This window comes from Miniopterus natalensis, chromosome 19 (genome assembly GCF_054644295.1).
Source record: "Miniopterus natalensis isolate mMinNat1 chromosome 19, mMinNat1.hap1, whole genome shotgun sequence".
NCBI lineage: Eukaryota > Metazoa > Chordata > Mammalia > Chiroptera > Miniopteridae > Miniopterus > Miniopterus natalensis.
The window spans coordinates 16165303-16190224 of record NC_142099.1 but is presented as its reverse complement, the minus strand read 5'-3'; the positions used below and the strand labels follow the sequence as shown (position 1 = coordinate 16190224).

The 24922-nt window shown below is 47.5% G+C and overlaps 1 protein-coding gene across 1 annotated transcript; it reads right to left on the bottom strand.

Annotated features, from left to right (window-relative positions):
- Nucleotides 1-7733: 7733 nt before the first annotated feature.
- Nucleotides 7734-24512, bottom strand: C19H1orf105 (chromosome 19 C1orf105 homolog). Its single transcript, XM_016221617.2, has 7 exons — nucleotides 24175-24512; nucleotides 23966-24051; nucleotides 21405-21495; nucleotides 15972-16046; nucleotides 14067-14134; nucleotides 12501-12568; nucleotides 7734-8062 (listed from the first exon to the last, which is right to left on the bottom strand). Exons 1-7 carry the CDS (start codon nucleotides 24229-24231, stop codon nucleotides 7854-7856), a joined length of 654 nt encoding a protein of 217 aa, XP_016077103.2. The 5' UTR covers nucleotides 24232-24512; the 3' UTR covers nucleotides 7734-7853.
- Nucleotides 24513-24922: the final 410 nt, after the last annotated feature.

Here is a 24922-nt window from a genome sequence, read left to right as displayed (position 1 = left end):
AGTCTGATTACCCGGGAAAGATATGACATCAGCGGGACCTTGTACCTTAGCACATCAAAGGCTGAACACACCTAGAACAGTGGCTCCAAGGGTTTACAAAGTGTAACTACAGTCAGTGTGTGCGGGTCCAAGTTCCTCTCCTGAAAGGCGGGGTGTCCGGGGCCCTTACCCCCCATTTGCTTACTCTTTCTCCCTCCTCCCACATATAGGTTCCATGAAGACACTGGATTCCTTCTTCACCGGTGTCTCCCCAGAGCCTCGAATTGTACCTGACTCCCCTAAGGGGCTTAACAAATACATGTGCAGAGAATGAATAGGCGATGGGTCACTGGTGGCATTGTCACTGGTGTCCTAGGGGCTCAGGCCTGAGTCTGCAGCGCGGGAGAGGCCCAGTGACCAGGCCCAAAGCAAAGAGTCTAAGGTTCAGAGATTGTGGAAGTGGGAGCCAAGTTGTAAAGCCAAGTGGGTCAGGGAGGGGGGAGCTGGCGCTGGGGAGGGCTGGAGCAGGCAGAGGGCGCGGCCCTGGAGGAGTGCCCTGAGCCGGAGAGCCCGCTTCCCTTCATTCCTCTGCCAGTCCCTGAGCCTCTGGCCTGGGTGCGGGAGGCAGGCAGGAGGGCCAGCAGGGAGGCGAGGGGACCGGTGAGCAGAGAGGTGTCAGGCAACACTAAGGGATGCTTGTGAAAAGTGCTGTCAATCAGATTCCTAAGCCATGAAACATACTGTGCAGCATGTCTTACCCTAAAAGCAACTCACAGGCAGGAACAAGCAGTGGAATGCTCCAGTGCCCATGGGCTCAGCTCCAACCAGGCTCCCTCTCTCCCATGTGGAAGGTGCTTTCCTTCATCCTTGCCTCTCCGCCTCCTCATCACACTCACTTCATCTTCCAACTCACTGCCATCCATTCTGAACCCCCAATAATGTGACTGGTTACACCTGACATCTCAGTTATGAAATCGGGCGGCTTCTCTCGCTTCTTTCCTGTTTGATATCCTCATAGCATCTGGCACCATTCACAACCTCCTATATCCCCAAACTCTCTCCGCCCTTCTTTCCTGGAACGCCTTCTCCTGGTTTCTTCTCAGTTTAACTTTCTGTCTTTCCTTTCTCCCTCTTTATTTGTTGAGTTTCTCCATGGCCTGCCCACTTGGACTCCTCTCGTCTCACATGACACCGTGACACCATCTCCTTGAATTACCCCCTTGAAGTCCATACCTTTAAATACCACCTTTAGACCCGCGGCTCGTAGATACGAGCCTCCAGTCTAGATCCCTTCATAGGGCCAGACAATGTATTCAGCTAGAAATCATCGAGATTCGCCAACCTTGCCTGGATTAGTGCAAAAGCTCTAGCTTGTTCCTTTCCATCTGGGCTTTCCTCCCTCCACTCAGCTGCCACCGTTTGTTATTTCTCTGACCCAGATTTGCACAGCCAAATAATGTCAACTGGTACGCTACCCATCATATGGTGCTGTGATGTTTTATTTTCATGTCTGATTCTCTCACTGCACTGTGAGTATAAACCATCTTTGTAAGGCTTCCATAGAGCATAGTGCTTCCTACATAACAGGAGCTCAAGTACTGAATGAATGAATGAATAAATGAATGAATGAGGGCAAATGTGTTGGGCTGAGATACCTTTTTGTAAAATAGGAACCCCCTTTAAGACCAAACACTGCCCCATTTCTCACTTGTCAATTCCTTAATAAATCACCCCTGTTGACTCTTGTGCAATAGTCTAGACGTGAAGGAATAAAAGACCTGAGATAAGCATGGGAAGGGAATTTCTAAGCACAAAAGGAGCCCTCCAGACACAATTTCAGATCCATCAGGAAACACTGAATTTAAAATTAATAATGTCTATTGACTGACAGCTATGTCTTAAGGTGCTACACATAATTCCTTCATTCAATCCTCATAGCAACCCTATGAGGTAGGGACTATAGTTATAGATGAAGGAACTAGGCCAGCATGAGTACAGAGCCCAAGCTTACAACCGCTATGGTTCATCACCCCCTTAGAAGCTGCCCCTGGCCACTAGATCCAGTGGCATGTGCTCTTTAATGTTACCTTAGGGACAATTCTTCTAGGAAACCCTTCCTGCCCTCCCCACCCCCACCCCAGGCTAGAGACCCCTCCTACTACCCTGTGCAGACCTCGATCATAGCACTTCTAAAATTTTACTGTGATGATCTCTGCCTCTGCTACCCAACTAGATTACCAACTTCTCAAGGGCAGAAAATGGTCATACTCACTGTCATATCCACAGCATTCAACACAATGCCTGTTGCTTATGTTTATTGAATTAAACAAATGGAGAGAAACCCTAGGCTAACTCACTGCCCTAGAGGCCAACGTGGCCTACCTCCAGATCTGGACTCCTTATTTCTCTTTTGCTTTCCAAAGGTTTCTTAATATTGACACAGATGCCCTCTTTTGTTTGACATAAAAGATTCACAACTCCCTTGAAAATCACTAATAAGCAAAAGATAGCTAATTTTTGGTTAGAGTCCAGTTTCTGAGCATCCAGCTAAAAAGACTTAATCAGATTTACTTTCATTGTTTTCTATTAATTACACATGAAGCACCTTTTATTTTAAATATATATGCAAAATATTTAACATTGAGTTTAATTTCTAAGTGCCCCCAATAGAACATGAAGTGGCCCCTCGGAGAAGCCCTGGGTTTCCCAGGTTTGCTCTGGCCAGACTCCCCTCTGCAGACAGCCTCCAGTGGCTGGGCTTTAACCACAGACACCAGACTTCCAAGATAATGAACTCCTGCCCTTGACGTTTCCAAGGACCTCCTTCCCCCTCCACACACCTCCACCTCCCTCACCACTCCTGCAACCCCCCCCCCCACTTTGTTAGGGCCCCGGTTGCCAACCAAAACACCAGGGCTGACTGGTGTAAGACTTGCTCACTGTCTTTGCCACACTCTTGGGTCTAGTCTGCCTCCCTACCCTCTAGTTTCGTGCCAGGACCTGGCTCCCGTTGGCCCCTCCCGACCTCCCCATTCCATTCCAAAGGCATCACACATGCCAGTTACCCTGAACTTCTAACAGGCTGAGAGAACAGAGGCCTGTCTGGAGTAAGCACATGGCATTTCCCTCCCTGGGAAAACCCAACAAGAGGAGGCTTGGTCTTTTTTGGTTTGCAACCAATTTTATCCCTCAAAAGGTAGAGGATTCCACAGAGAAAACTGCTGGTTTGAACTGTTCACAGAGAGTCAGAGTAAGGTAGTGGGAGGAGCTTCCGCTACATGCTCAGAAAGACCTGAGTTCGATTCTCGCCTTGGTGTGAACCCGAGTTCAATTCCCACCTTGGGTGAGACCCAATTTCCTCATTCGTATTATGAAGATAATAACCCTATCCATAGGGCTATGGTAAAGATGAAATGTGAACTCAGTGTTGAGCTTGAGCATGTTACTACACACTAAATGCTCACCTGACCACCCTCTCTACCTGCATGCCTATGGGTTTGACACGTGTGAAAGTCAGATTTCCAAATGTTAAACGGAAACAAGTGTTTGCTCCTGTGGTCAGAGATGCCAGAAGGAAACCTTGAGTGCTATTGTATCAGTCCTCATAAGTTTTGAGGGGTTTTAGCTATTTGGATAATTAAATATTCTATTCTTTAGAAATGAATGGGGAACACTGTTCCAGCTTGGATCAATCTCACAGGGTTTTCATTGCCATCGTTATTTTATAATTCTACTTGGAACACGTTGGTTCCAATGTGGTGAGTCATAAGCTAAGCATGCACCACTGATGTTCTGCGCCATCTGTAGGTGAATCTTCCATGTGTTGAGATGTCACAGACAACAAGAGTTGCCAAATACCAGCTATACGAAAAGCTAGACTACGTGATGGCACATGGTGTTCATCAGCTTTATCACAATATCGCAACGGACAATTCTATTACACGGTAGCAGAAATAGGCATTTTTATGTGTTGCTTACATTTTACCTCAAATTAAAATGTAGATGTAGGGTAATAAATGAAACCCACCCATGTTTTTCACATACTAAAATAACTAATAAATAAAATAAAAATTAACAGGTCATGACAGCAAAGTAGGTGTCAAAGCTGAACAGACATTCACCCTGAAAGGACAAGCAGCTTTTAGTGGGTGGTGAGTCAACGTGAAGCTGGGAAAACTAACGCCATTTGGGTCTGCATTTCTGGATGCAGGTGATCTAGAATAAAGGAAGAATTTTCATCAGGTGCTCGAGAAGGGACTGCATGTGTTCCATGGATGGCATCGTGTGCAACAGTATCGCCCCTGCTGAACAGTAGGACAATGGTGACTTCAAAGCAGAAAGAGAAATGGAAGCTCTTTGAAAGGTTTCAATGCTGCACGAGTACCGAGCATTTGCTACAACTTGCCGGTGATAGCATTTCAGTAGCAAAACTTCCAAGGGCCAGAGATAAAATTTATCTTCCAACGGGATGCTTGCCTGGACTTTGTAGTGTCCAAGGACTGTACTGTCTGTGAGTCAGGAAGACAAATAATTATGTTGATAGCTTATCGCATTTCCAGTTCCGAAGTTAGACAGCCTCTGGCCACTTTGAAAAGGCTTTTGTTTGTTTGCTCTGTCTTGTTTTGGTTTTGGGTCCGTGAAATACTCATGCGGCTTAAAATTCAAAGAGTAAATCAAATGATCCTATAAAAAACTTTCTCCCTCTGCCAGTTTCTGTCTTCCAGCCACTCCTCAGGGCCAACTAACATTAACCACTGTCTTGTTTTATGCACACCTTAGTCTTTATGCATCTTTCTCCATGGGATAGTCTAGGACGCAAGGGTGTCCTGACTCTCTGGCTAGGGGACGTCCAGCAGGCTGACCTCTGCTACACAGGACCACGCGGAGGCCAATCCCAAGGGGCTTAGGAACACATTTTCCTCGAAGCCGCAGGCACCCCCAGGGCCTAATTTTACTGCTCTGCACCCCCTCACCAGGCAGTTAAACGTCTTGCCAAAGATTTGCAAAGGACGAGAGATAACATCCCGTGTGGGTGAGTAGGGCTCTATCTCCTCAGACCAACTTTCCTGACAAGGTCACACAATTGCATCTTTGTTCCTGTCCCGGACGCTGAAGTTACTGATGCCATGGCCGGTATTATCGCCGTCATCCGGGGCCTTTAGCTTACAGTGGGGAGTAACTCACGTTTACTCACATGCAGGCCTGTCCACGTGCTCTTTGCGCGTGTTATTTTTCCAGTGGAAATGCTAAGTCTCTCAAAGGCAGGGTCCTAACACCTAATACCACTTTCTTCCTTCTGTGTGTCTCTCGTGTAGGTCTGAGCAGCTCCTGTGGGGACATGCTGTCAGCAGGAGATATTGGTCTCATCTTCAAGTTACACATTTTTCTAGGGAGACAAGAATTCCATGTATGAAACAGGGACAGTACTTAATAAAGTGCCAAATTGTGATGGTTTTGAGGGGGATATGGTTGAAACAGGACTGACCACTGCTGTTCTCTCTAGAGATGAAATTTTACCCATTTCTAAATTTTCTAATTTTACCTTGATTCTTCAGGCTTCAGTGTATAGGTTTATTAATCGAAACAAGTTCTGTACTTCCTGTTCTTCTAGGAAATCTTCTATATTCCCTTGGGAAATGCCCCCCTCACCCCTTAGACTTCCTCCAACCTGAGTAACTACACCCATGGAACATGCCAAATAAGGCTTTCCTAGGAGGAGACAAGTTCTGCCTAATCTATTACACCTCTGCTATGTGGAGTTACATGGTTCTTACATACTCAGGAAGGCGGGCTGCTCAGTTGTGTGCCAGGAGCCAGTGAGCCCCTGGCAGGCCTCACAATGAGCTTTGACAGTCAGGGACCAGGCAACAGATGGGTGACCCCAAGCAGAGCACATGGCAGTAAAGACCTGCAGGATTTCCCCAAGTTAAACTGAGGACTGGAGGTGACAAAGGTTTTGCATTATATACTTGACTTTTTTTTTTTAAGCTATATCATGGATTTTTCTAAATACAGCATTTCTCTTCCTTCCTGGCAATGAAGGAATCCTGCTGATTGAGTGGGTTTCAAGTTCCCTGTTGGGGTGAAGGAAGATGGAAGTGTAGGAGTAAGTCAGACTCATGTCTTGGATTTTTATTATAAGGAGAGGCATGTATTTTTAAAACAGCAAAATCAGGCTGTCTTGAAACAAACAAACAGACAAATGCTACCTATGATCTATGTTAAAAAATTGATCTGAACTGACTCTGAACAAGGAATAACATCATGAGTAGGAGTTTATAGTGAAGAAATTGTCCTGGCCCACTCACATGAGGTTTTTGAATGAAGCTTAGGAGCATGCAGTCGGTAAAATAACAACTGACAAGTCCAAACTATTACCTCCAAGGACCCAGTAGGAAAAGACTGCACCAAGGGGTGGCAGAGTCGCCCACATGACCCCACAGCACAGAGAGAAGCCAAGTGTGGGGTGCGTAGGATGGTTTCTTATAAACACTGTTACCAGTAGAAAAAAGTCGGGCAGCATCCACGTAGCTCTCTTTGCAAGTTTAGATGGAAATGGTGAGATTGGGTCAGTCATGTGGAGAAGTTGGTCAAGAGACGGGCTTCCCAATTTAGGACCTTCGTCCTCAGTGTCATCATCGTCCAGGAAATGGTTGCAGGACTAGAGAGAAAAGGAAATTCGCCATCTGGCCAGCTGTTCGGCAAAGCTGCTGACGAGAAGGAACTAGTGTGCCAAGGCTGCACTGGGTCCAGGTTTGCACCTCAGATTCTGGGAAAGGAGTCCGTCCGTGCCCAAAGCAAATAGACTAACAGGCATTCGTATAGAGAAATGAGAGTTCCAAGGGAACTAAAGTTCTTGAACTGTAACTGAACTGAAACCAAGAATCATAACCTACCAGGAATATAGGGCAATCAAGCTAGTTTTTCTGGTTTTTTGGTTTGTGTGTGTGTGTGTGCGTGTGTGTGTGTGTGTGTGAGAGAGAGAGAGAGAGAGAGAGAGAGAGGGAGAGAAATGAAGTCAATGTAAGCATCAGGCCATTTGTTAGAGATTTCTGAAGCCCATTCTTCAAATAGAGTCAGCACAGAGGTTGGTTCTCACACATTGGCTCAGGGTTCACTTAGCCCGAGGATCCCACAAGGCCACTGCCTCCTGAGGAACGGAAGGGCCTTTTCTCCATGAGTCCTCCTGAGGCTGGGCATGGAATCTGTGCTCATAAATATAATCCTTGGAAGCCTAGAGTTTTCCTTTGTCTCTCTGACACTGCTGATACATGGACCAGGACAGACCTGGAGAGATACGTCCTCAAACCAAAGTAACCAAACTGAAAAACACAGCACTGGGGTTGAATTTGACTGAACAAAGATTAGATGAACATCTGATATACGTGGGGATGACGTGAGGAGGGCAAGACAAGTCACAGTTCCTGTCCTCAAGAGTTACAACCAACCAGGTACCTTTTTCCAGTTATAGAATCATAGCATCTTCTGTCACCTACCAGAGATAACCAACAGAGATAAGGACAGAAGGGTGACCTCTATTTATCTCCTTTATTCTTCGTAGGCTGAACCCCTGAGGGACCTCCAGGAGCCATCTCCAAGCCCCCTGGCCTGAAGGAAGAGCTGAAATAATTTTCACAGAAAACTCATGTATTAGAAACAAGAAAATGTTGTCTATTATAACACAATAGACGAAAATAACAAAATAAAATGAATGACACTCAAAATGTTCCACTTTAATCAATAAATCTTTAAATTAAGCCACTCATCTTTAGGGGAAGTGCGTAAGATGATGGTGGCAGGAGAGGATTCTAGCCACCCTCAGGAAGGTAAAATTGACTCATCTTTTTGGTGACAGGAGGAAATTACGAGAAGTGTCAGAGGCTGTCTTGGTGAGGGTGTTTGCTCTGTAGAGTCCGGAAAGCGCTGTGCTCCGGTCGCTCACGGCCTCTTTGTCTTGCCCGCGGGCTCCTTTCTGGGCGAGGGGAGAGCTGTGTCCCCCACAGGGCCCTGCAGCACTGTGACAGCACTCCCTGGAAGACAGCTGCCCGGGGGCCCAGGATGGGCAGTCTGTGGCCAATGCTCTCTGGAGGGCAGTGCAACAGGGAAAGACAAGCGCTGCTTAGATTCTATTTTTAAAGAAACTCAAAATAACCAGAGGCCACCAAAGACTTCTTCAGCACTCTGAAACAGATTCCCTTTGATAGAACCACCTCTCCCCCCCTCCCCAACTTTAAGCTTTTGCAGCTCTTGTTAAAGAGGCCAGAAAGGAGCGCCTAGAAACCAAACTCAAGTTTGAGCAGTTACGGCCGATTAAATTAAAAAATGAAGATAAAATGTGTCCGGATTTGTAGGGTGAGTCAAAGGGAAAGAGGATTCAATTCTCAGAAGACTTCAGGGACCCATATATGGCTCTGCTCCTCAAACAAACAAACATGGTCTGACAAAAGGGCCACAGTTGGGAAAACTGCTAGCATTCCCAAAGGGAACCTTCGTTTTTTAAGATAATCTGTTTTGGGACTCCTTAAATCCTTACCATCCTGACCTCTCTGTTGAAGATTATTTTCGCTACAAAAAGTTGTTAATACTCAACTTTTCCAAAAGACATGTGGCTTAAAGGAGAGAAAATCAGTGCATGAAAGAACATCTTCCCATTGGAAGTCACCGAGGGACGGAGGGAACTGGAGACCCGAATTCTCTGGAGGAAGCCTCTTGCTCCAGCTGATGGGAGCTAAGAGATGTCACAAGATGACAAGCCTGGGATCCACAATCGCTGTGATGAAGAGGAGACAGAGGTCCAGGGGCACGGGCACTGATGGACAGAGGACCAGAGCCCGGAGCTCTCTGTACCATATCACACGCTGCGCCAGGTGGTGGGCATCCATCTCTACCCATGTTCACTGACAAGAGCTCTGGACTCAAGGCCAGAGTCAAGGCAAATGAACCCAGAATGAATCCCTCCCCATCACTTACAGAGATAGGCTCTTCCCATTTACTTAGTTTTCACCAATAATTATCGATAACACACAAAGTTTAGCTGAATCCAGAAAAAACAACTCTAGAAATCATTGTTGCTATCAACAAAATGAGTGAGACAACCACTGGCATTAATGATTGTGGGCTGAGTCAGCCACCTGGTCTTTGAAGCATGTTGACAGGCAACGCAGTACAGGTGGGTGGCCCCTGCAGCCATGAGCAGCATGTGCTGTGGCAGGGACACGTCTAAGCCACATAAATCACAGGGCTAAGGAAATGTCAGCAGTTTTTCTGGGCAGATCAAAGGTGAAGGCTGCTTTTACTAAGGTTCTGGCTCTCTTGGGAGTGGGGGTGGCCGGGCCATGTAGGTGGCACAATGCTTCTCTGGTTTTACAGGTGGGAACGTGGAAGCCCTGACGGTTTAAACAATTAGGCCAAGCTTGTACAGGCAGACTAGGATCTGAAGCCAGGTCGCTTTGTTCCTAGGCTATTGATTTTTCCATAACCTCAGAGAGCACACAGAACAACAAAGCTCAGCTCAGAAACGTCATGACCAGAATCAGCAGTGGCTCTACCAAGCTTCAGTTCCTGGTCAGCTCCATACCCACTGTCTCTTTGCCCTTGGATGGACTCTATGGGCAAGAACCAGGTCTGCCCAAGAAAGAACATAATGTACTGATCTCATGTATATCAAGTCTAGCCCTTGTGTTGGTCACTGGAATACACTCCCAGGGCTGTTAAGTTAATAAAAGGCATCTTATCACATTGTCTTACAGAATCAGAAGGTAAACATTCTTGCTGAGGGAAAGGCAAGCATGTGTCTATGTGTGTGTGTCTGTGTGTGTGTGTGTTTCATTCCTTTGTGAGGCAGGCCTGAAAAAAATCCACGTTTAAGGGAAACTCAGAAGGAGTGAGTGGCTGCTACAGAGACCCCTGAAACCAACTGCACATGCCTGTCACCCAATGTTGTCTTGGCTTCAAGAGAATCAGGTGGCTGCCGACCAGAGGACAGTGGGAGCTGTCACTGAGAGGAGGCTCTTAGCTCTTGGCTCTTCCATCCACTTGGCTGAGAGCCATGAGCCAGGCCAAAACTTTTGGATTCATAAGAAGGGATTCACTGGGACTAGCAGTCTTTCACTCCACTAGAGTGGGTATTTCCAAACCTCAGCTGTTACCAGAGTCTCTGGTCCTCCCTTCTGGGACCTATTAAAGACACCTCTTCTGTGCTCAAATTTCCTTCCTGATGCCTGCTCAGGTCAGTTCTGGCTCTAGCTCCTCGGCCACCACCCTAGATAGAGCATACACTTCCCCATCTGTATGAAGTGAAGGAAGTGACCTTGATTTTCCTGCATGTTTCAAATGAAACAAAAACTGAAGGTGACTTCAGTCAATATGGGAGCAAATGAGAAGATGGACAAAGTCTCTAAAATGACAACCTACAGGCCACTGACCCCTTGGATTCTATCACCTGGAGGAATGACCCACTCCCACCTTCACCAGCTCAGTGTTGCTTCTCTAACAGATGAGACTTAGGTCAGTGCTGAAGCTGGAGATGGCTCCACTATCCCGTTTTCCATCAATAGCAAGTGAACATAAGACTAGCACTGGGCAGCTTCCAGAAGAAGCCAGATGTGTTAGGAAGCCAGTGGGGTGGAGGGCTCAGGGCCTTGGTGAGGCCATTCCAGATGGGGATGCAGTCCCCTTCTCACCTCGATTGGTACTACCAGGACTGCCTGAGAAGGGAATTATTTACTTTGTGCCCAATGTCTATGAAAGTTCTTCGGTAAGTGGATTATGGGGCTCTTCAGAAAGAGTGGTGCAGAATCATGTGGTATGGAGAGGACCTAGGAAGGAACATGACATGGATAAAGCCTGAAGAGGGGACAGGCAGAGCTGGAGTAAAGAGGGCTGTGGACCAATCAAAACAAGCAATAAGCAGTATGTGAAAAAGAAAAGGACAGAGACCCAAGCAGCCAAATCAATCCTGAGAAAGAAGAACCAAGCTGGAGGTATCACGCTGCCTGACTTCAAATTACACTGCAAGATACAATCATCAAAACAGTATGGTACTGGCAGAAAAATACACACACCAGAACAATGGAACAGAATTGAGATCTCAGAAATAAACGCACATGTATCTGGCCAACTACTTTTCAACAAAGGAGCCCAAAACATACAATGGAGAGAGAAAAGCCTCCTTAATAAATGGTGTCAGGAAAATTGGAAAGCCACATGCAAAAGAATGAAATTAGATCATTTTCAGATACCATACATAAAAAGTTAACTCAAAATGAATTAAAGACTTAACTATAAGACCTGAAAACAAAAAAACACATAGAAGAAAATATAGGTACTAAAGTTATAGAGCTTGGTCTCAGAAAGGTTATTGTGAACTTAACGCAAAGGCAAGGGGAGTAAAAGAAAAAAAAATGAATGGGACTACATCAAACTAACAAGTTTCAGCACAGCAAAAGATACCGTCAATAAAACGAAAGGGCAGCCAACCAAGGGGGGAAGACATTTGCAAATGTTACCTCCAATAAGGGGCTAATCTTCAAAATGTATAAAGGACTCACACAACTCAAAGACAAAACAAACAAACAATCCAACTTTAAAAATGGGCAGAGGACCTGAATAGACACTCTTCCCAAGAAAACATGCAAATGGCCAACAGATACATGAAGAGATGCTCAACCTCACTAGCTATTAGGGAAATGCAAGTCAAAACCACAATGAGATACCACCTCACATCTGTCAGAATAACTGGTATCAATATGATAAGAAATAATAAGTATTGGAGAGGGTGTGGAGAAAGGGGAACCCTCATACACTGCCGGTGGGAATGCAGCCGATGCGGCCACTATAAAAAACAGTTTGGAGGTTCCTCAAAAATGTAATAACAGAGCTACTACATGACCCAGCAATTCTTCTGCTACCTACCTGGAAACTTGCGAATGTTTATTTGTAAAGATATATGTAACTCTCTGCACACTGCAGCATTATTCATAACGGCCAAGACATGGAAACCACTGAAGTGTCCTTTGATGGACAATTAGATAAAGAAGATGTGGTACATGCATGCCATGGAGTACTACTCAGTCATAAAAAATGATGAAATATTGCCAATTGTGACAACATGGGTAGATCTTGAGAGTATTATGCTAAGTAAAATAAGTCAGATGGGAAAGGATAAGAACCATATTATTTCACTCGTATGTGGGACATAAAACAGAAATCAACAAATGAACACACAAACTCAGACCCAGACAACAGCATGGTGGTTACCAGAGGGGAAGAAGGGTGGTGACAGAGGGAGACTAGACTTTGGGTGGTGTGCACACAATGCAATATACAAATGATTATTACAGAATTGCACACCTAACACATATTGCTATTAAACAATGTTATCCCAATAAATTTAATTTTTTTAAAAAAAGGATGGGAATTTGTTCAGAAAATTTAGAAATTATCTTAGGAATTAAACTTTTCATTCTACTACTCTGGGGACAGTATGCTTCATACCACACATACTCCCAAGGATAGCAAACCTGTTGAGATGTCATCAGGGGAACACCTGGATGCAGTCTGAGCTTTCAGTGGCTGGAGACTCTTCATTCTGATTGGGGAAAGCAAGTAGACACATGAGTTATTTGACTGGGGCTTGCTGGAAAGCAATGTGCCTTTACACGTTTTAAAACAGCTATGGTCCCTTGAATCCAGCGCTTGTCAGCCTGGTACTGAGACCACCTTGCGCAGAGACTACGGGGCCAAACTTGCAAAAAAATAAAGTACTTTTATAAAGTATAAACTTGTAAGATAAATAAACTGGGGCCACAAATTGCAAAAGTCTCCTTCATAGAGGAGTGAACATTTGCTCAGAAACCTCTGACTTTAGATAGTTGAGTTTTCCATTTGCAGTCCATAAAGAACATTTATTAGAATCAGTTTCATTGTGATTTGACATAACAGCTCTTTAAAAGTATGGAGTCAGTGCAGGTAAGTGTTATGGGTTCTGGAGCCTGTAATGCTCAAACACCCATTTCCTCCATGAGCCTGTCTACCTGGCTTGGGCACCGTGGTTTCAATGCACCCGAATCTACATCTCAGTGTGGGCCAAATGGCCCTGAGGTCGCCTACTGCTGTCCAATGTCAGGTTACATAAAGGCCTGTTGGTATCTCACATTATTGCTCTCTGTATGAGAAAAGAGATGTAAAGATTGATATTAGATCATATATAACCTTTTCGATTGCTCATATATAAGGGTAACTATATGAGCAATATGCCCAACCATATACAGCAAGGCAGGTCTACCTATCTTGGTGACTGATCCAGGGTGAGTTCAAGTTTTGAGTTTTTTAATAAAGTAAAAACTGAGTCCTTCTTCCCTGTCTGATAATTAAATACAAAAAAACACCACACCACACACAACAACAACCTGAAATCTAACTAATCAAAATTTTGACTATATTTTATTTCTGATATACTTGCTCTTGATAAGAAAGCAGTAAATGACAACCAATGAAACTGATAAATAACAGAAATTTTAGTTACTAAAAAGTGGCAGAGGATGCTCTGGACTCATAACAGATTCTGTGTGACCTTCTGAATTAGATATGTCATCTACATGGAGAATTTGTATTCACTTCTGCCGGAGTCATCCAAGAAATTTCCTACCCTATTCCATGTACTGTTCTTGCGAAGGTGGAAAGAAAGGGTGATTAAAATGTCTACAGTCGTTTCAAGATGAAAACAACTTTTGGGTTCCAACTATCTGGTTTAACCAAAAAATGAAACCAATCAAGAAGCCCACTCCATGGCCCTGGCTGGGTAGCTCAGTTGGTTAGAGCATTGTCCCAATATGACAAGGTTGCCGGTTTGATCCCCAGTGAGGGCACATACAAGAATCAACCAATGAATGCATAAATAAGTGGAACAACAAATCTCTCTCTTTTCTTCTCTCTCCAAAATCAATAAAAATTAAAAAACAAAAGCAGCCCATTCCCTGAGCATCCCCTAAACATTCTACTTACTGTTTCTCAATTCACTACCCTTGTGTCCCCAAACTAATATAACCAGAATTAAAGTCATGTTCTGATTTAAACCTTTGACTTACCTACGACTCATAACATCCTTCAAGGAATGCTTCAGATCATCTGGGATCATCATAGTTGTTGGTTGTGCCTGAGGAAGACAGTCTCATTTAGAACACTATCCAACACTGCATTCCAATTTTCATAAACAGTGTATGTACCTTAGCAAGCTCAAATTGTATTCAGCATCAGAGCCACTCACGTATCCTTCTGTGATATGAATGAACCAGGAAGAATTGTCCTGACCACAAGTCATAGGGTCGTTGCTCTTCCCCGGTTATCAGATTTTGAAGTTAGATCCCTCAAGATTAGTAAATCTTCCAATTCTCTTTGGCTAGCTCACCACAACATTCTTCAGATTTCAGGTGAGCTATCACTTTCTCACAGACACTATTGCCTCCTGGCCTGCTGCCTAACGACCTCATTGCTCCCTAGGCTTCCTCATAACCGTTGCACTTGCTTAACATCTGGCTTCCCTCATAGACTTTCAGCTTCACGAGGGCATAAATAACATCTCTATGTTCGTATTTCCAGGTCCTAACATAGTGCCTGTTTAAGAAATATTTGTTGATCAGGCCCTGGCCTGGTCGCTCAGTTTGTTAAGAGCCTTGACTGGATATGCCGAGGTTGTGGGTTCGATCCCCGGTCTGGGAACATACAATAATCAACCAATGAATGCATAAATAAGTGAAACAACAAATCGATGTTTCTCTCTCTCCCTCCTCCCCCCTCTGCCTCCTCCCTCTCTCTCTCTCAAATCAATTTTTAAAAAAGAAGTATTTGCTGACCAAATTAGTGGCTGAATGAACACACTTCGAAGCACGCTTGAAGGTGTGAAGTGTGCCCTTCGTAAAGCTGTCCCTGGTGACTCACAACCATAACTCTCAATAGGTGTTTCTTCCACACTAAATAATGGAGCTGCTGCCCAAGGGTCACACGGTAGCAGGAGTCATTATCCAAGCCAGGCCCCACATAAGATTTTTATTTTATTGATATTCATCCATTTTATGCTTTTACTTTAAAAAATGTTTTTCTATTGCTAATCATTTAAAAAAATTGAGACATAGTTCACAAAACCATAAAATCCACCATCTTGGTGCCCGTGGTTTTTAGTATATTAACAAAGGTGCACAGCAATCACCACTATCTACTCCCGGAACGTTTTCATGACTCCAGAAAAGACATCCTTTACTCAGGAGTCATTCCTCCTCCCCCACGAAACTCTATGGATTTGCCTATTCTGGTCGTTTCATATATTTGGAATAATACAATGTGTGGTCTTTACTGTCTGTTTTCTTTCAACGTCCTATAGCTTTGTAGTGAGGTTTGAAATCAAAAAGTGTGGTTCTTCCAACTTTGTTCTTTTTCTAGATTGTTCCGGCTATTCTGCATCTCATGTCTTTCCATACGAACTTTAACATCTGCTTGTCAATTTCTGCAGGAAAGGCATCTGGGATGTCAAGAGGAATTGCCTTGAATCTATAGATCAATTGGGGGGCAGTATTGCCATCTGAGCGACATTAAATCTTCCAACCCATGAACATGGGATTACTTCTATTTTATTTAGGTCTTCTTTCATTTCTTTCTATAATAGTTTATAGTGTTTGATATACAAGTCTTACATTTCTTTTTAAAAATTTTATTCCTAAGTATTTTAAATTTTTGAGGCTATGGCAAATGGAACTGTTTTCTCAATTGTTCTGGATTGTTCATTGCTAGCATACAGAAATAAAATTCATTTTGTACACTGATCTTATACCCTGTAATTCTGCTGTACTCACTCATTTATCAGCTCTAATAGCTTTTTTGTGTGGGTGCCTTAGGAAGTTCTATATATAAGATCACGTCATCTGCAAATAGTGTCATGCCTCCGTCTGTAATGTGGGTGCCTTTCATCCCGTGCCCGTGTCTGTCATCGCCTGGCTTACCGTCCTCATTTCCCGGCATGTGGAGCACAGCCTCCCGATCCCGGCCAGCAGGGGGTCACTCTGGCTCCTCCTGGCCTGGGAAGAGAGAGGAGAGGCCGAGAGTGGTGAGGAAATGCTGTGGTATCTGGGGCAGCAAAGACATGGGAAGGGGGTGGAGGGGTGAGAGAGGTAAGAGGTGTTCCTTCCATAAAACACAGATGGGCGTCCCTGTCTCAGCCCCACCCTGGCCCGGAGGCTTCACTGCAGCTGGTCGGTACAGGGAGGGTTTAGGCCCGAGAGGCTGAGCCACAGGCCAGGCGGTGGCCCGGGGCCCCCGTGTAGAGGTACAGGTATGACAGGGAGGCTCCCGGCATTTCCACCCGCAGCCCGAGGCCACCTGAGGCTCCTGTTCTGTCTGGGGCTCTCTCTCCCCTTCATTCCCGCTGAGTCAGTCCTGAGACCTGCTCGCAGGAAGAGCGAACTCCTGGGGGCAGGTCCCGGGACAAGCAGAGCATCTCGCTGCAAGGAAGCCTCTCCTGCCACTGGACTGGCTCATTGTGACACCTGGGCCCTGACCTGTCCCTGCTGCCCTGCGAGGTGAGGTGTGCACAACAGGAGGGCGAGGGACATATTCAAGCCGCGTGGGGAGAGCCTGGGGTGCTCCTGACGTGACCTCTGCATGGAGCTTCGTCCCCTGAGTGACATAGGCCTTACTGGGGGTTTTAGGACTAGAAACTATGGACAAAGTTGGATCCTTTAGACCAATATTTAAAACACACTTCATTTTTACAGGCCACTTTAAAAGAGCCGACGCAGCCTCTCTGTGCTGTGGGTCGGCGCGGTACAGTAAGAGTGTGAATGACTCATTCATTCAGCGAAACGTTTATTGTGAGGCTCCATGTGGGGTGCTGTGCCAGGGTCACAGGCATGAATAAGAAAGTTTCTGGCCCCAGCGAGGACCAGGGAGGAATACAAATTCATTCACTGGTCCATTCATTAGGGACCGGGGACACTGAGGTGTGTAAGACACAGCTTCTAAGCTGTCACCACCCAGCAGACTGTGTGAAATGGTGTGGAAGGCACTACGTTGAGGCCTCCTGGGTCCAGGGTGGGCCATAGAGAGGGTCTCAGAGGGTGAAAAGAGCAGGCAGTGCCCGGGTGGGCGTTGGTGGGCTAAGCAGGAGGGGGAGGGCATCCCAACCCTAGAAAACACCGAGCACCTACGCGGAGCAACGACCCAGTGCGTCACCATAACCCGGGCACCCGGGAGGTCGGATTGTCTGGTGGGAGGAGGGGGCAGTGAGAAGAGAGGCTGGAGAGGAAGTGCCCTGTGCTGACTCCTCTGCTTCTGGGCCAATTCAACCCTCTCCCGTCTCTCCCCCGAGGCCCCAGGTGCGGTATCTCCTGGGCTGAGCTCCTCCATCCACCCCTCGCACCTCTGAGTTCTGAGACTAAGACACTCCCCGGAACCTGCGATCCAAGCTTGGACGTACCAGGTGTCCTAAAAGGAGCAATGAAACTTCTGGGCCTCCAAAAAGGGGAGAGACCGTGTCCCACCGGAGGGATCAGGAAGGGGCTAGACCGTCTACAAAGAAGTTGATGCGAACAGCTTGGGGTCCCACGTTCCGTCGGCCTCAGCTTCCTCCCTCCTGCCTGGCTTTCTTTCCTAGCCCTGGACCCAAGGCCACTTCCTTCTGCTGCGTCCCCTTCACTCTCGGCTTCCCCAAGGCCAGCTCAGCACCAGTGTCGGGGATGGAGAGTGAGCCAGCCAGGGGTTCAGGGCTCTGGGCCTGGGTTTTATTACCTAGAGTCCCAACCACCAAGGAAAGGGGCTCTGGAGTGTTAGCAGGGTTCTCATTTCCCAAGGGCTGTCCCCAGGAGAGCAGAGAGCAGCTGCGCCGAGGGAGTGATAGCAGCCTTTTGTTGCCTGGCCAAGGTCTGATGCAGGTGTCAGCTGGTTCCCGGAAGCCAAAGCCTGCTCTTCACACTTCACAGCTGGGAACATCCTAATATCTGAGGTCAACATCTGCTGAGGTTCCCAAGATCTGGCTCGTGGCCCAAATCCTTGGCCCCCTTCAATCTTTGGTTAAGAGACAGAGAAATCTCTCTCTCTCTCTCTCTCTCTCTCTCTCTCTCACACACACACACACACACACACACACACACACACATGCCTGTCCACATAACAAAAACTGAAAATGTAAGCACCAGATGGTGACTTTAAAAATAGCATGACAAATACTATTTTTGAGGAGCACTGACAAATTAGCCTCTGTACCCCCTTCCCTTCAGCACCTCCATTCCTTTTTCTCCTTTCCACTCCTGCCATAGCTGAAAGAGGTCACCTGGCTCAACTCCCAATGAAAACAAGGAGGAAAGTGTGGCCCAGAAAGGTTGGAGGTCTGTCCAATGGCACATCTATTTAGTTCGTCTGCCAGAAAGTTCTCTGGGTGAAGGGTCAAGGGGAAAGCGGACTCTTAGGGTCCATATAAGGGGGCAATGATGCCTATATCCCTTAGAATCCCAAAACAGGTGTTCAGGGAACTATTTTAAATATTCCAAAAACACTATTTTCAAAACACCAAAAAAAAAAAAAAAAATCCCACAAAAACCAACCCTATGATAATTAAATTAAACATTTTCCGGATCTCTGAAAATACCAGCCACCTCTATTAAACCATAAAGCCAAATGTAGTTTTTAAAATTCTCTTCCTGTTCACTAGGAAAAACTTCAGACACACAAAGCAAGTGACAGCCATGCACCTGCCGTCCTGACTTATTAAACTTGGTTGTTATTCCCACTGTCACTTGAGGCCAGTGGTGTTCGTTGTCATCCCCCTTTGAGATTGTCTTTGCAGTTATCTAGGTTGGATCTATGTAAATAGGAGAAAAACTTAGGTTTGTACAAGGTAGTTCCCGTGCCGGTCACGAGCTTTCACAATTTCAGTGTCAATGAGAGAAATCGCAGAAAGAGTTCTCGGTGGTGAGAACACTGAAAGTCGCCCGTCTGTGTGTTTTCTCAGCTATGTTCCTGCACCATGTCGCTAGCCAGGGCTTTTGGTCACAGGTCTGCTAAAAGCAAAATAAATTATGCTCTCACCTTTACTCTGACTGGAGACGGGGGTGGCGGCAGGAATGCAGAGCGGGTGGCCTTTCACCCTCGTGAGTTACACCCAAGCCCAGCAGCTAGGAAGGGGGTGCAGGGTCTTGGCGGCGGCCCCACAACATTTGCTCTGCCTGCCGGAGCTCTGGGTGAGTTGCCTCCTGGCCTCAGTCATGCAGCTATTCGATTACACTTTCCCATTCTCGGCACCGAGTCCATGCCTCGGGTGGCAGGAGAAAGTCACGACTAACAGTTTGCATGGGGGATGTTCAGGCTCCGTTCCATTGTCTTCATTTCCTATCTTTCTTCTTTGTGAGCTCTGCCTCTCCCCTTCCATCCCCTTTTTTGTATTTTTGTCCCTTCATGTCTCTGTGTGTCTCGACTCTGCTCCCCATCTTTCTGTCTCTGAGCCTGCCCCCCCCCCCCCCATTAGGGAATACTTTGCTCCAGACACACGGACACCTGCACGAGCCCGGGAACAGCTCGGGGCAGGCAGGAACGCCACCTGGCTGGGGGTGTTCAAAGTCCTGACTTTTGACCTGAGACTGTGAAAGGGAGGGAGCCAGGGCAGGATCCCTGCACCGTGCCCAGGGCCAGGACGTCTGGTTGGCAGCAGGACTGCCCAAGGCTCTCGGCAGGTCCCAGATTTAGAGGGTAAAGGAAAAGATAACCTGTCCACAGAGCAATCCACTCCCGTGAGATGCATCATTTCTTTCCAGAAAGCAGCGGCTGTGGCTCTTAGCTGCACAGCAGACATGCTCGGGCCTTCATGTTTGCAGCAAAGACTGAGATCTGAGTCTGTGTGACAGGCAGGGAGCTGACCTGAGAGACCTGCCAGGTGTCCCAACAGACTAGGGGCCCCAGGTTCGCTATGAAGGGCGGCACAATATGCTTCTCCCAAATATGCCACTTGGGCATAGGTTATTTTGAGCGAAAGGAGCTTTATAAAAACAGCAGGTGCAAGAAAAATATTCTGACTCCCCCCCTTTTCTTCCAAAAAGTAGAAGATAAAACCCCAAAAGGAAGAGGCCCTCCTTACACCAGGAGGAAAGCAACATTCTTATCACCAGGGACCAGAAGCTGAAGCTGAGAGATTTCTCCGCAAACAGACCCTGTTCAAACACCACTTCTCCCCCTTAGCCTCCCGTGCAGCTGAGTTACTTTCCCACCATTGCCTCTCTTGTATAAAAACGTTTAGGTTTTGCCACCTCTTTGGGTCTTTGTTTCTTTAGGAGGCCACCCGTGTCACATAAAACTTTTAGAAAATAGATGTGTGTGCTTTTCTCCTGCTAATTCGTCTTCAGTCGATTTAATCCTCAGGCCCAGATGAAAACTCTAAGATGGCAAAAGTCACACCCACACCCACACCCACACCCACACACACCCATGAGGTACCTGAGCTCTCCTATCCCAGCAGCAGTAATGGACTTGTGACCTGAGCCACCCAGGGACTGGACCTTAGGACTCTGCCCATTGGTGCAGCCTGGGAGGCTGTTGCTCTGGTCTCTCTAGTGGCCGCCCATGAGCATTGCAGCCACTAAGGTCGGAGCCCAGTTGAAGGTGGGTGGGCCTCTCCCTTGTCCTGGGCCTTAGCAACGCCTTCCTCCCTCACTCCTGGTGCCTGGAGTCTTAATGCCTCGGAAGGCGCTGAGACCCAGAGCAAACCTGGGAGCACTTATCCACTGACACGAGGGCTGGTCATAATGTGGCCACAGTTACAGAGCTCTACCCAAGAGCCTCCTGCCTGGCCCACAATCGCCCTGCACCTGCCAGGTAACTTTTCAGGTGAAGAAACTGCTCCTGCCCCGACTTCTCTCTCTTCCTCCACCTCGGGGAGGTGCTGACTTCACAAGCACCATGAGTACGGGGACCCTCTCTGAAGCTAGTGTCACCACATGTCACCCAGCAGCCAGGCATGGTTGACTTCTAGACAGTGGAGGGGAGGGGAGGGGAGGGGTTTTAAATGTGAAACCTGTGTGTGCAGGGGACACAGGGATTCATGGTGGTGGTGGGAGGGGGTTAGAGACCCAGAAACTAGGCTTGGCTCTGGACACAGGCTGAGAAGCAGTCCCTGAAGGTCTCAGGGCAGATGCCTCAATATGAATTTTTTGGTTTCTCTTTTCCATGGTTCTCACCTCAGGCTTTTATTCTTAGCTCCAGTGGACCTGGGAGCCCCGGAGACAGGGTGAGTGGGTGGGGCCCATTCATTTCATTCAGCAAATGTCTACTGAACACCTGCGATATCCCAGGCTCCGGCTGTGCTAAGGAGACAGGAAGTACCTTTGGAGTCACATTAATGGCATCCTAGAACTGCTATTGGTTTCTTTGCAATTAAAGAAAAAATCGAGTACCTTAGATAAGCCATCTCGACCTTGCAACAAATTTGTCCAACTCATATCCATCCTGGATGAAGTCATAAAAGTAGCAGAGGCATGAGGATATCTGAGTGATCAAAACACGAGCCAGTTAGCACCACAGGCTCTGTGGGAAGGGCCAGGCCCCTGGCTATTCCAGAGAGAAGCCAAGGGACACCCCGGGGTGGCCCCCAATGTTGGGGGGCTCGGGCCATTTGGAGCTCCCAAAGATGGCTTTGCCTTCACTCTGCCTTCAGACCCTTTGGTTTTGAACTAACCAATACCAGCTGTGGATTTTCAGGGAGAGTGTACAAATGAAGGCAGGAAAAGTTGTTCATAAAGCAGATGTATAAGGGGTGAGATACACCAGCTCTCCTCCTGCAAAGGCCGCGTATTTGACGTTTAACAAATGCTGTCCTTTTGGGCCTGGTCTGTGTTCTTGGAGCCGTGGCCCTGCACAGGAAGCAATCCTCCCACCTTTTCTCTCCCTCCAACCACTTTTCCCCTGGAACTTTCTTTCCAGTTGCGGATGAGGTAGTGATGCTTTTCACAGGGTGACCTACCCGCTGGCCGGTGTGGTTCATTTTATTATAGTATAAAGTTCTGAGTGTGCTTTAAGTATTAGCTAGCCTCGGAGAAGCAGATGTGACACAGAACAGAAAGGGTTTTGTCAAAAACAAATAGCTTGGAACCCAGAGCTTTGGCCAGATGAGGAGTTTTTAATCCTCGGGAATTGTTGATACTAAAAGAACCAGCCTTTCAGAAGACTTTGCATTCCCACTTGTGCGCCTGAAAGCTCAGGGCACCTAACAGGTGATGCCCAGTCTGTCTTAGACCTCCTGTGAGGTGGGTATCGTTTCTCTCAAGGGTTCCGAATGCTGCCCAAACCCTCCCCGCGCAGACACCTGGGGAGCTTCTCTGACCACCGCAGGTCATTCTCCTTGCAACTAGCTCGAGCTTGGCTGGCTGCAGGAAAAGCCACCCGTTCCCTTCCCAGCTGAGTGTCCCCTCTGATACTCCAGGACCTGGCTGTGAAAGTGAGCAGGTTCTGAGGGCACCCAATTGTGTGCAGGGCCACCTTGTTCAAGCCCCTGCCCTGTGCCCCCTCCCACTTCCCACCAAAGACTGTATAACCAGGGAACAAGGGAGCTGGGGTGAAAGAGCCAGGACAGGGACGCCTTGTTCTGGGCTGTGGGGCAGGCCCAATGGGCATGGGGGAGGGATGGGATAGTGGATGTTACCCTACTTCGATGTCAAACACTAGCCATTTTACATAAAACCCCAGATTTTTGGTATTGTTAGAAAAACCAGCAGATCTGGCCACTGGAGTCACATACTGGTAGGCAGCGTTGACTAGGGCAGAGGGCAGGCTGTCCCCTTTTGTCAGGGAGGTGATGTCCCCTTCACTACAGTCCCCTTTTGGCCAGCTCTTCTCACTTATGCCATTGTCAGGTGAATTTGTGCCCTGGCCCCAATTCAAAGATGCTAAACTATCGTTACTCAGGCTGCTCCTTGAGGTGCTAACAGCTCTTCATAAGAACCCACATCACCTGTGTTATTTCACAAACAAGTCTTTGAATCTCTGATTGCCTGCTTTACACTAAAGCGTCAGCTAGAGCTTATATATTTACAAATGCTACAGACATACTCAAAGTTATGTAAAAATAACAGAACTGAACAACAAGCTTCATAGGTGCTCTGAAAATACAACGCTGCTTACTGAGAATGGGGCTTTTAAAAGGTGCAGCAATAAAGCAAAGGTAGATTCACAGAATAGAGAAGTAGAGAGAATGACCCTCACTGGGAGTCACTTATCTATGGGCAGGAGGGTACACGACAGTTGCCAACAGGAGAAAAATCTGTTTTGAGAGTCAGGCCTCGCTAGCAAAGGGTGCGCAGGCCAGGGGCCCTCCTTTCATCTACCGCGTGCCCGGGGGCTCGCCTCCTGGCCCGCCCCTCCCAGAGCAGGGGATCCCACCACACCCAGGGAGCAAAAAGGGGAGGAATGAGGACACCCAGTTATTTCAGGCGGCAGCACTGGGAGGCTCCCTACACATGAAAACCACTGATTCTGAAAGATAGAAACTTGTTCCATCCACAGAGGCTGGTTTTGAAGGGGCAGGACTGGTGAGATTGGAGATTGTCTCAGACTTACATACAGGCCGTGGCTACTCTATGGAGACAGGAATTTATGGATCCAGACTTTGGATGGTTAAAATGTGGTCATTTCAAACTAAAGCAGAGGAGAAAAGGAAGGCTGATGGGGAGGAGGAAAGTGTTCTGAGAGGCAGAGTCCAGGGGCAAAATCCTCCTGATTGCTGAGTGGGGGTGGCAGAAAGGGAGGTTTCTTGAGATCTACTGCACCCCCCTGGCCGAGCCCAAGCTCGGTGCTCACTTCTGTCTGAGACTCCCCGGCCACGGCTGCTTTCTGAGCGCTTGACGTGGGTTTCTCAACCGACCATACGCGTCCCTCTGGTAACCCTCCACCCCTCTTCCTAAGAAACCATCTTTTGTGCGGCCTTTCTTGCAACCTTTGCCCCCAGTGGCTGAGCTGTTACCTTTTGGGGAGGCTGAGCACGAGGGGCTTGTTTCTGAGGCTGGCCTCACAGAGCCAGGGAACCTTGTCAAACTTGGGAACAGAAACCTGCAGAGAAACGGAAAGAGATCACTTTGCAGGATCCGTTGTGCTCGACTATGGCCACCGCTGCGGTGACCAGAGCAAGCCGATGGCAGCTAGACCTGCCGTCAATACATCTTTGTGACTTACAGTTGACTCTTCTGAGTCTCCCATAAAGCGGCCAAGAGCAAACAGTGTCGTCCCCATTTTATTGATGAAGAAGTGGAAGCTCAGCCAGTTTGCTGAGCCACACCGCTGGGGAGTGGATCCAGGTTTTCCGACTCTTGCGTCCACTGTCTTTGTGTTCTCTGTCCCTTGGCTTCGGGGTCACGTCCACCCGTTTCCTCGGATATTTCCATGCACTGAGCTGAGTATCAGAACCTACTAGTTAAAGCCTCTGGCTGTGTCTGCCACCCTCAGGCCCCGGAGGAAAAGCCAAGCAGCACTCTGTGCAGCTGTAAGCTGCGGCATTAACCTGGCTCATCCACTTCCCAGCTGTGCGGCCTCGGACCAACCACAACCTCTCTGAGCCTCAGTGTTGTCTCCTATGACGGCAGGAGGGCCATCACATCACATCACAGGTCATGCACGGGACAGAAAGCTCCCTGAGAGCAGGGACTTTTGCCTGTTTCATCCACTGCAGTGTCACCAGCACCTACGACAGAGCTTGATCCTTGCAGGAATTCATTCGGTGGCTGTGTCTAAAGAATGCACGGATCCTGGGAAGCCCCCGCCGAGGGCCTGACTTCATGCTAGGAGCTCGGTAAAAGCAGCCGTGGTTATTGCTCTTCTCCCAGCCCAGCCTCCACCCGGGCCCTCTGGATGCGGGGCCCCTGCCTTTCGGTCGTGGGGCTGCTTTCCAGGGCTCCCCGGGCGAGCGAGCGGGGAGTTCCGCGGA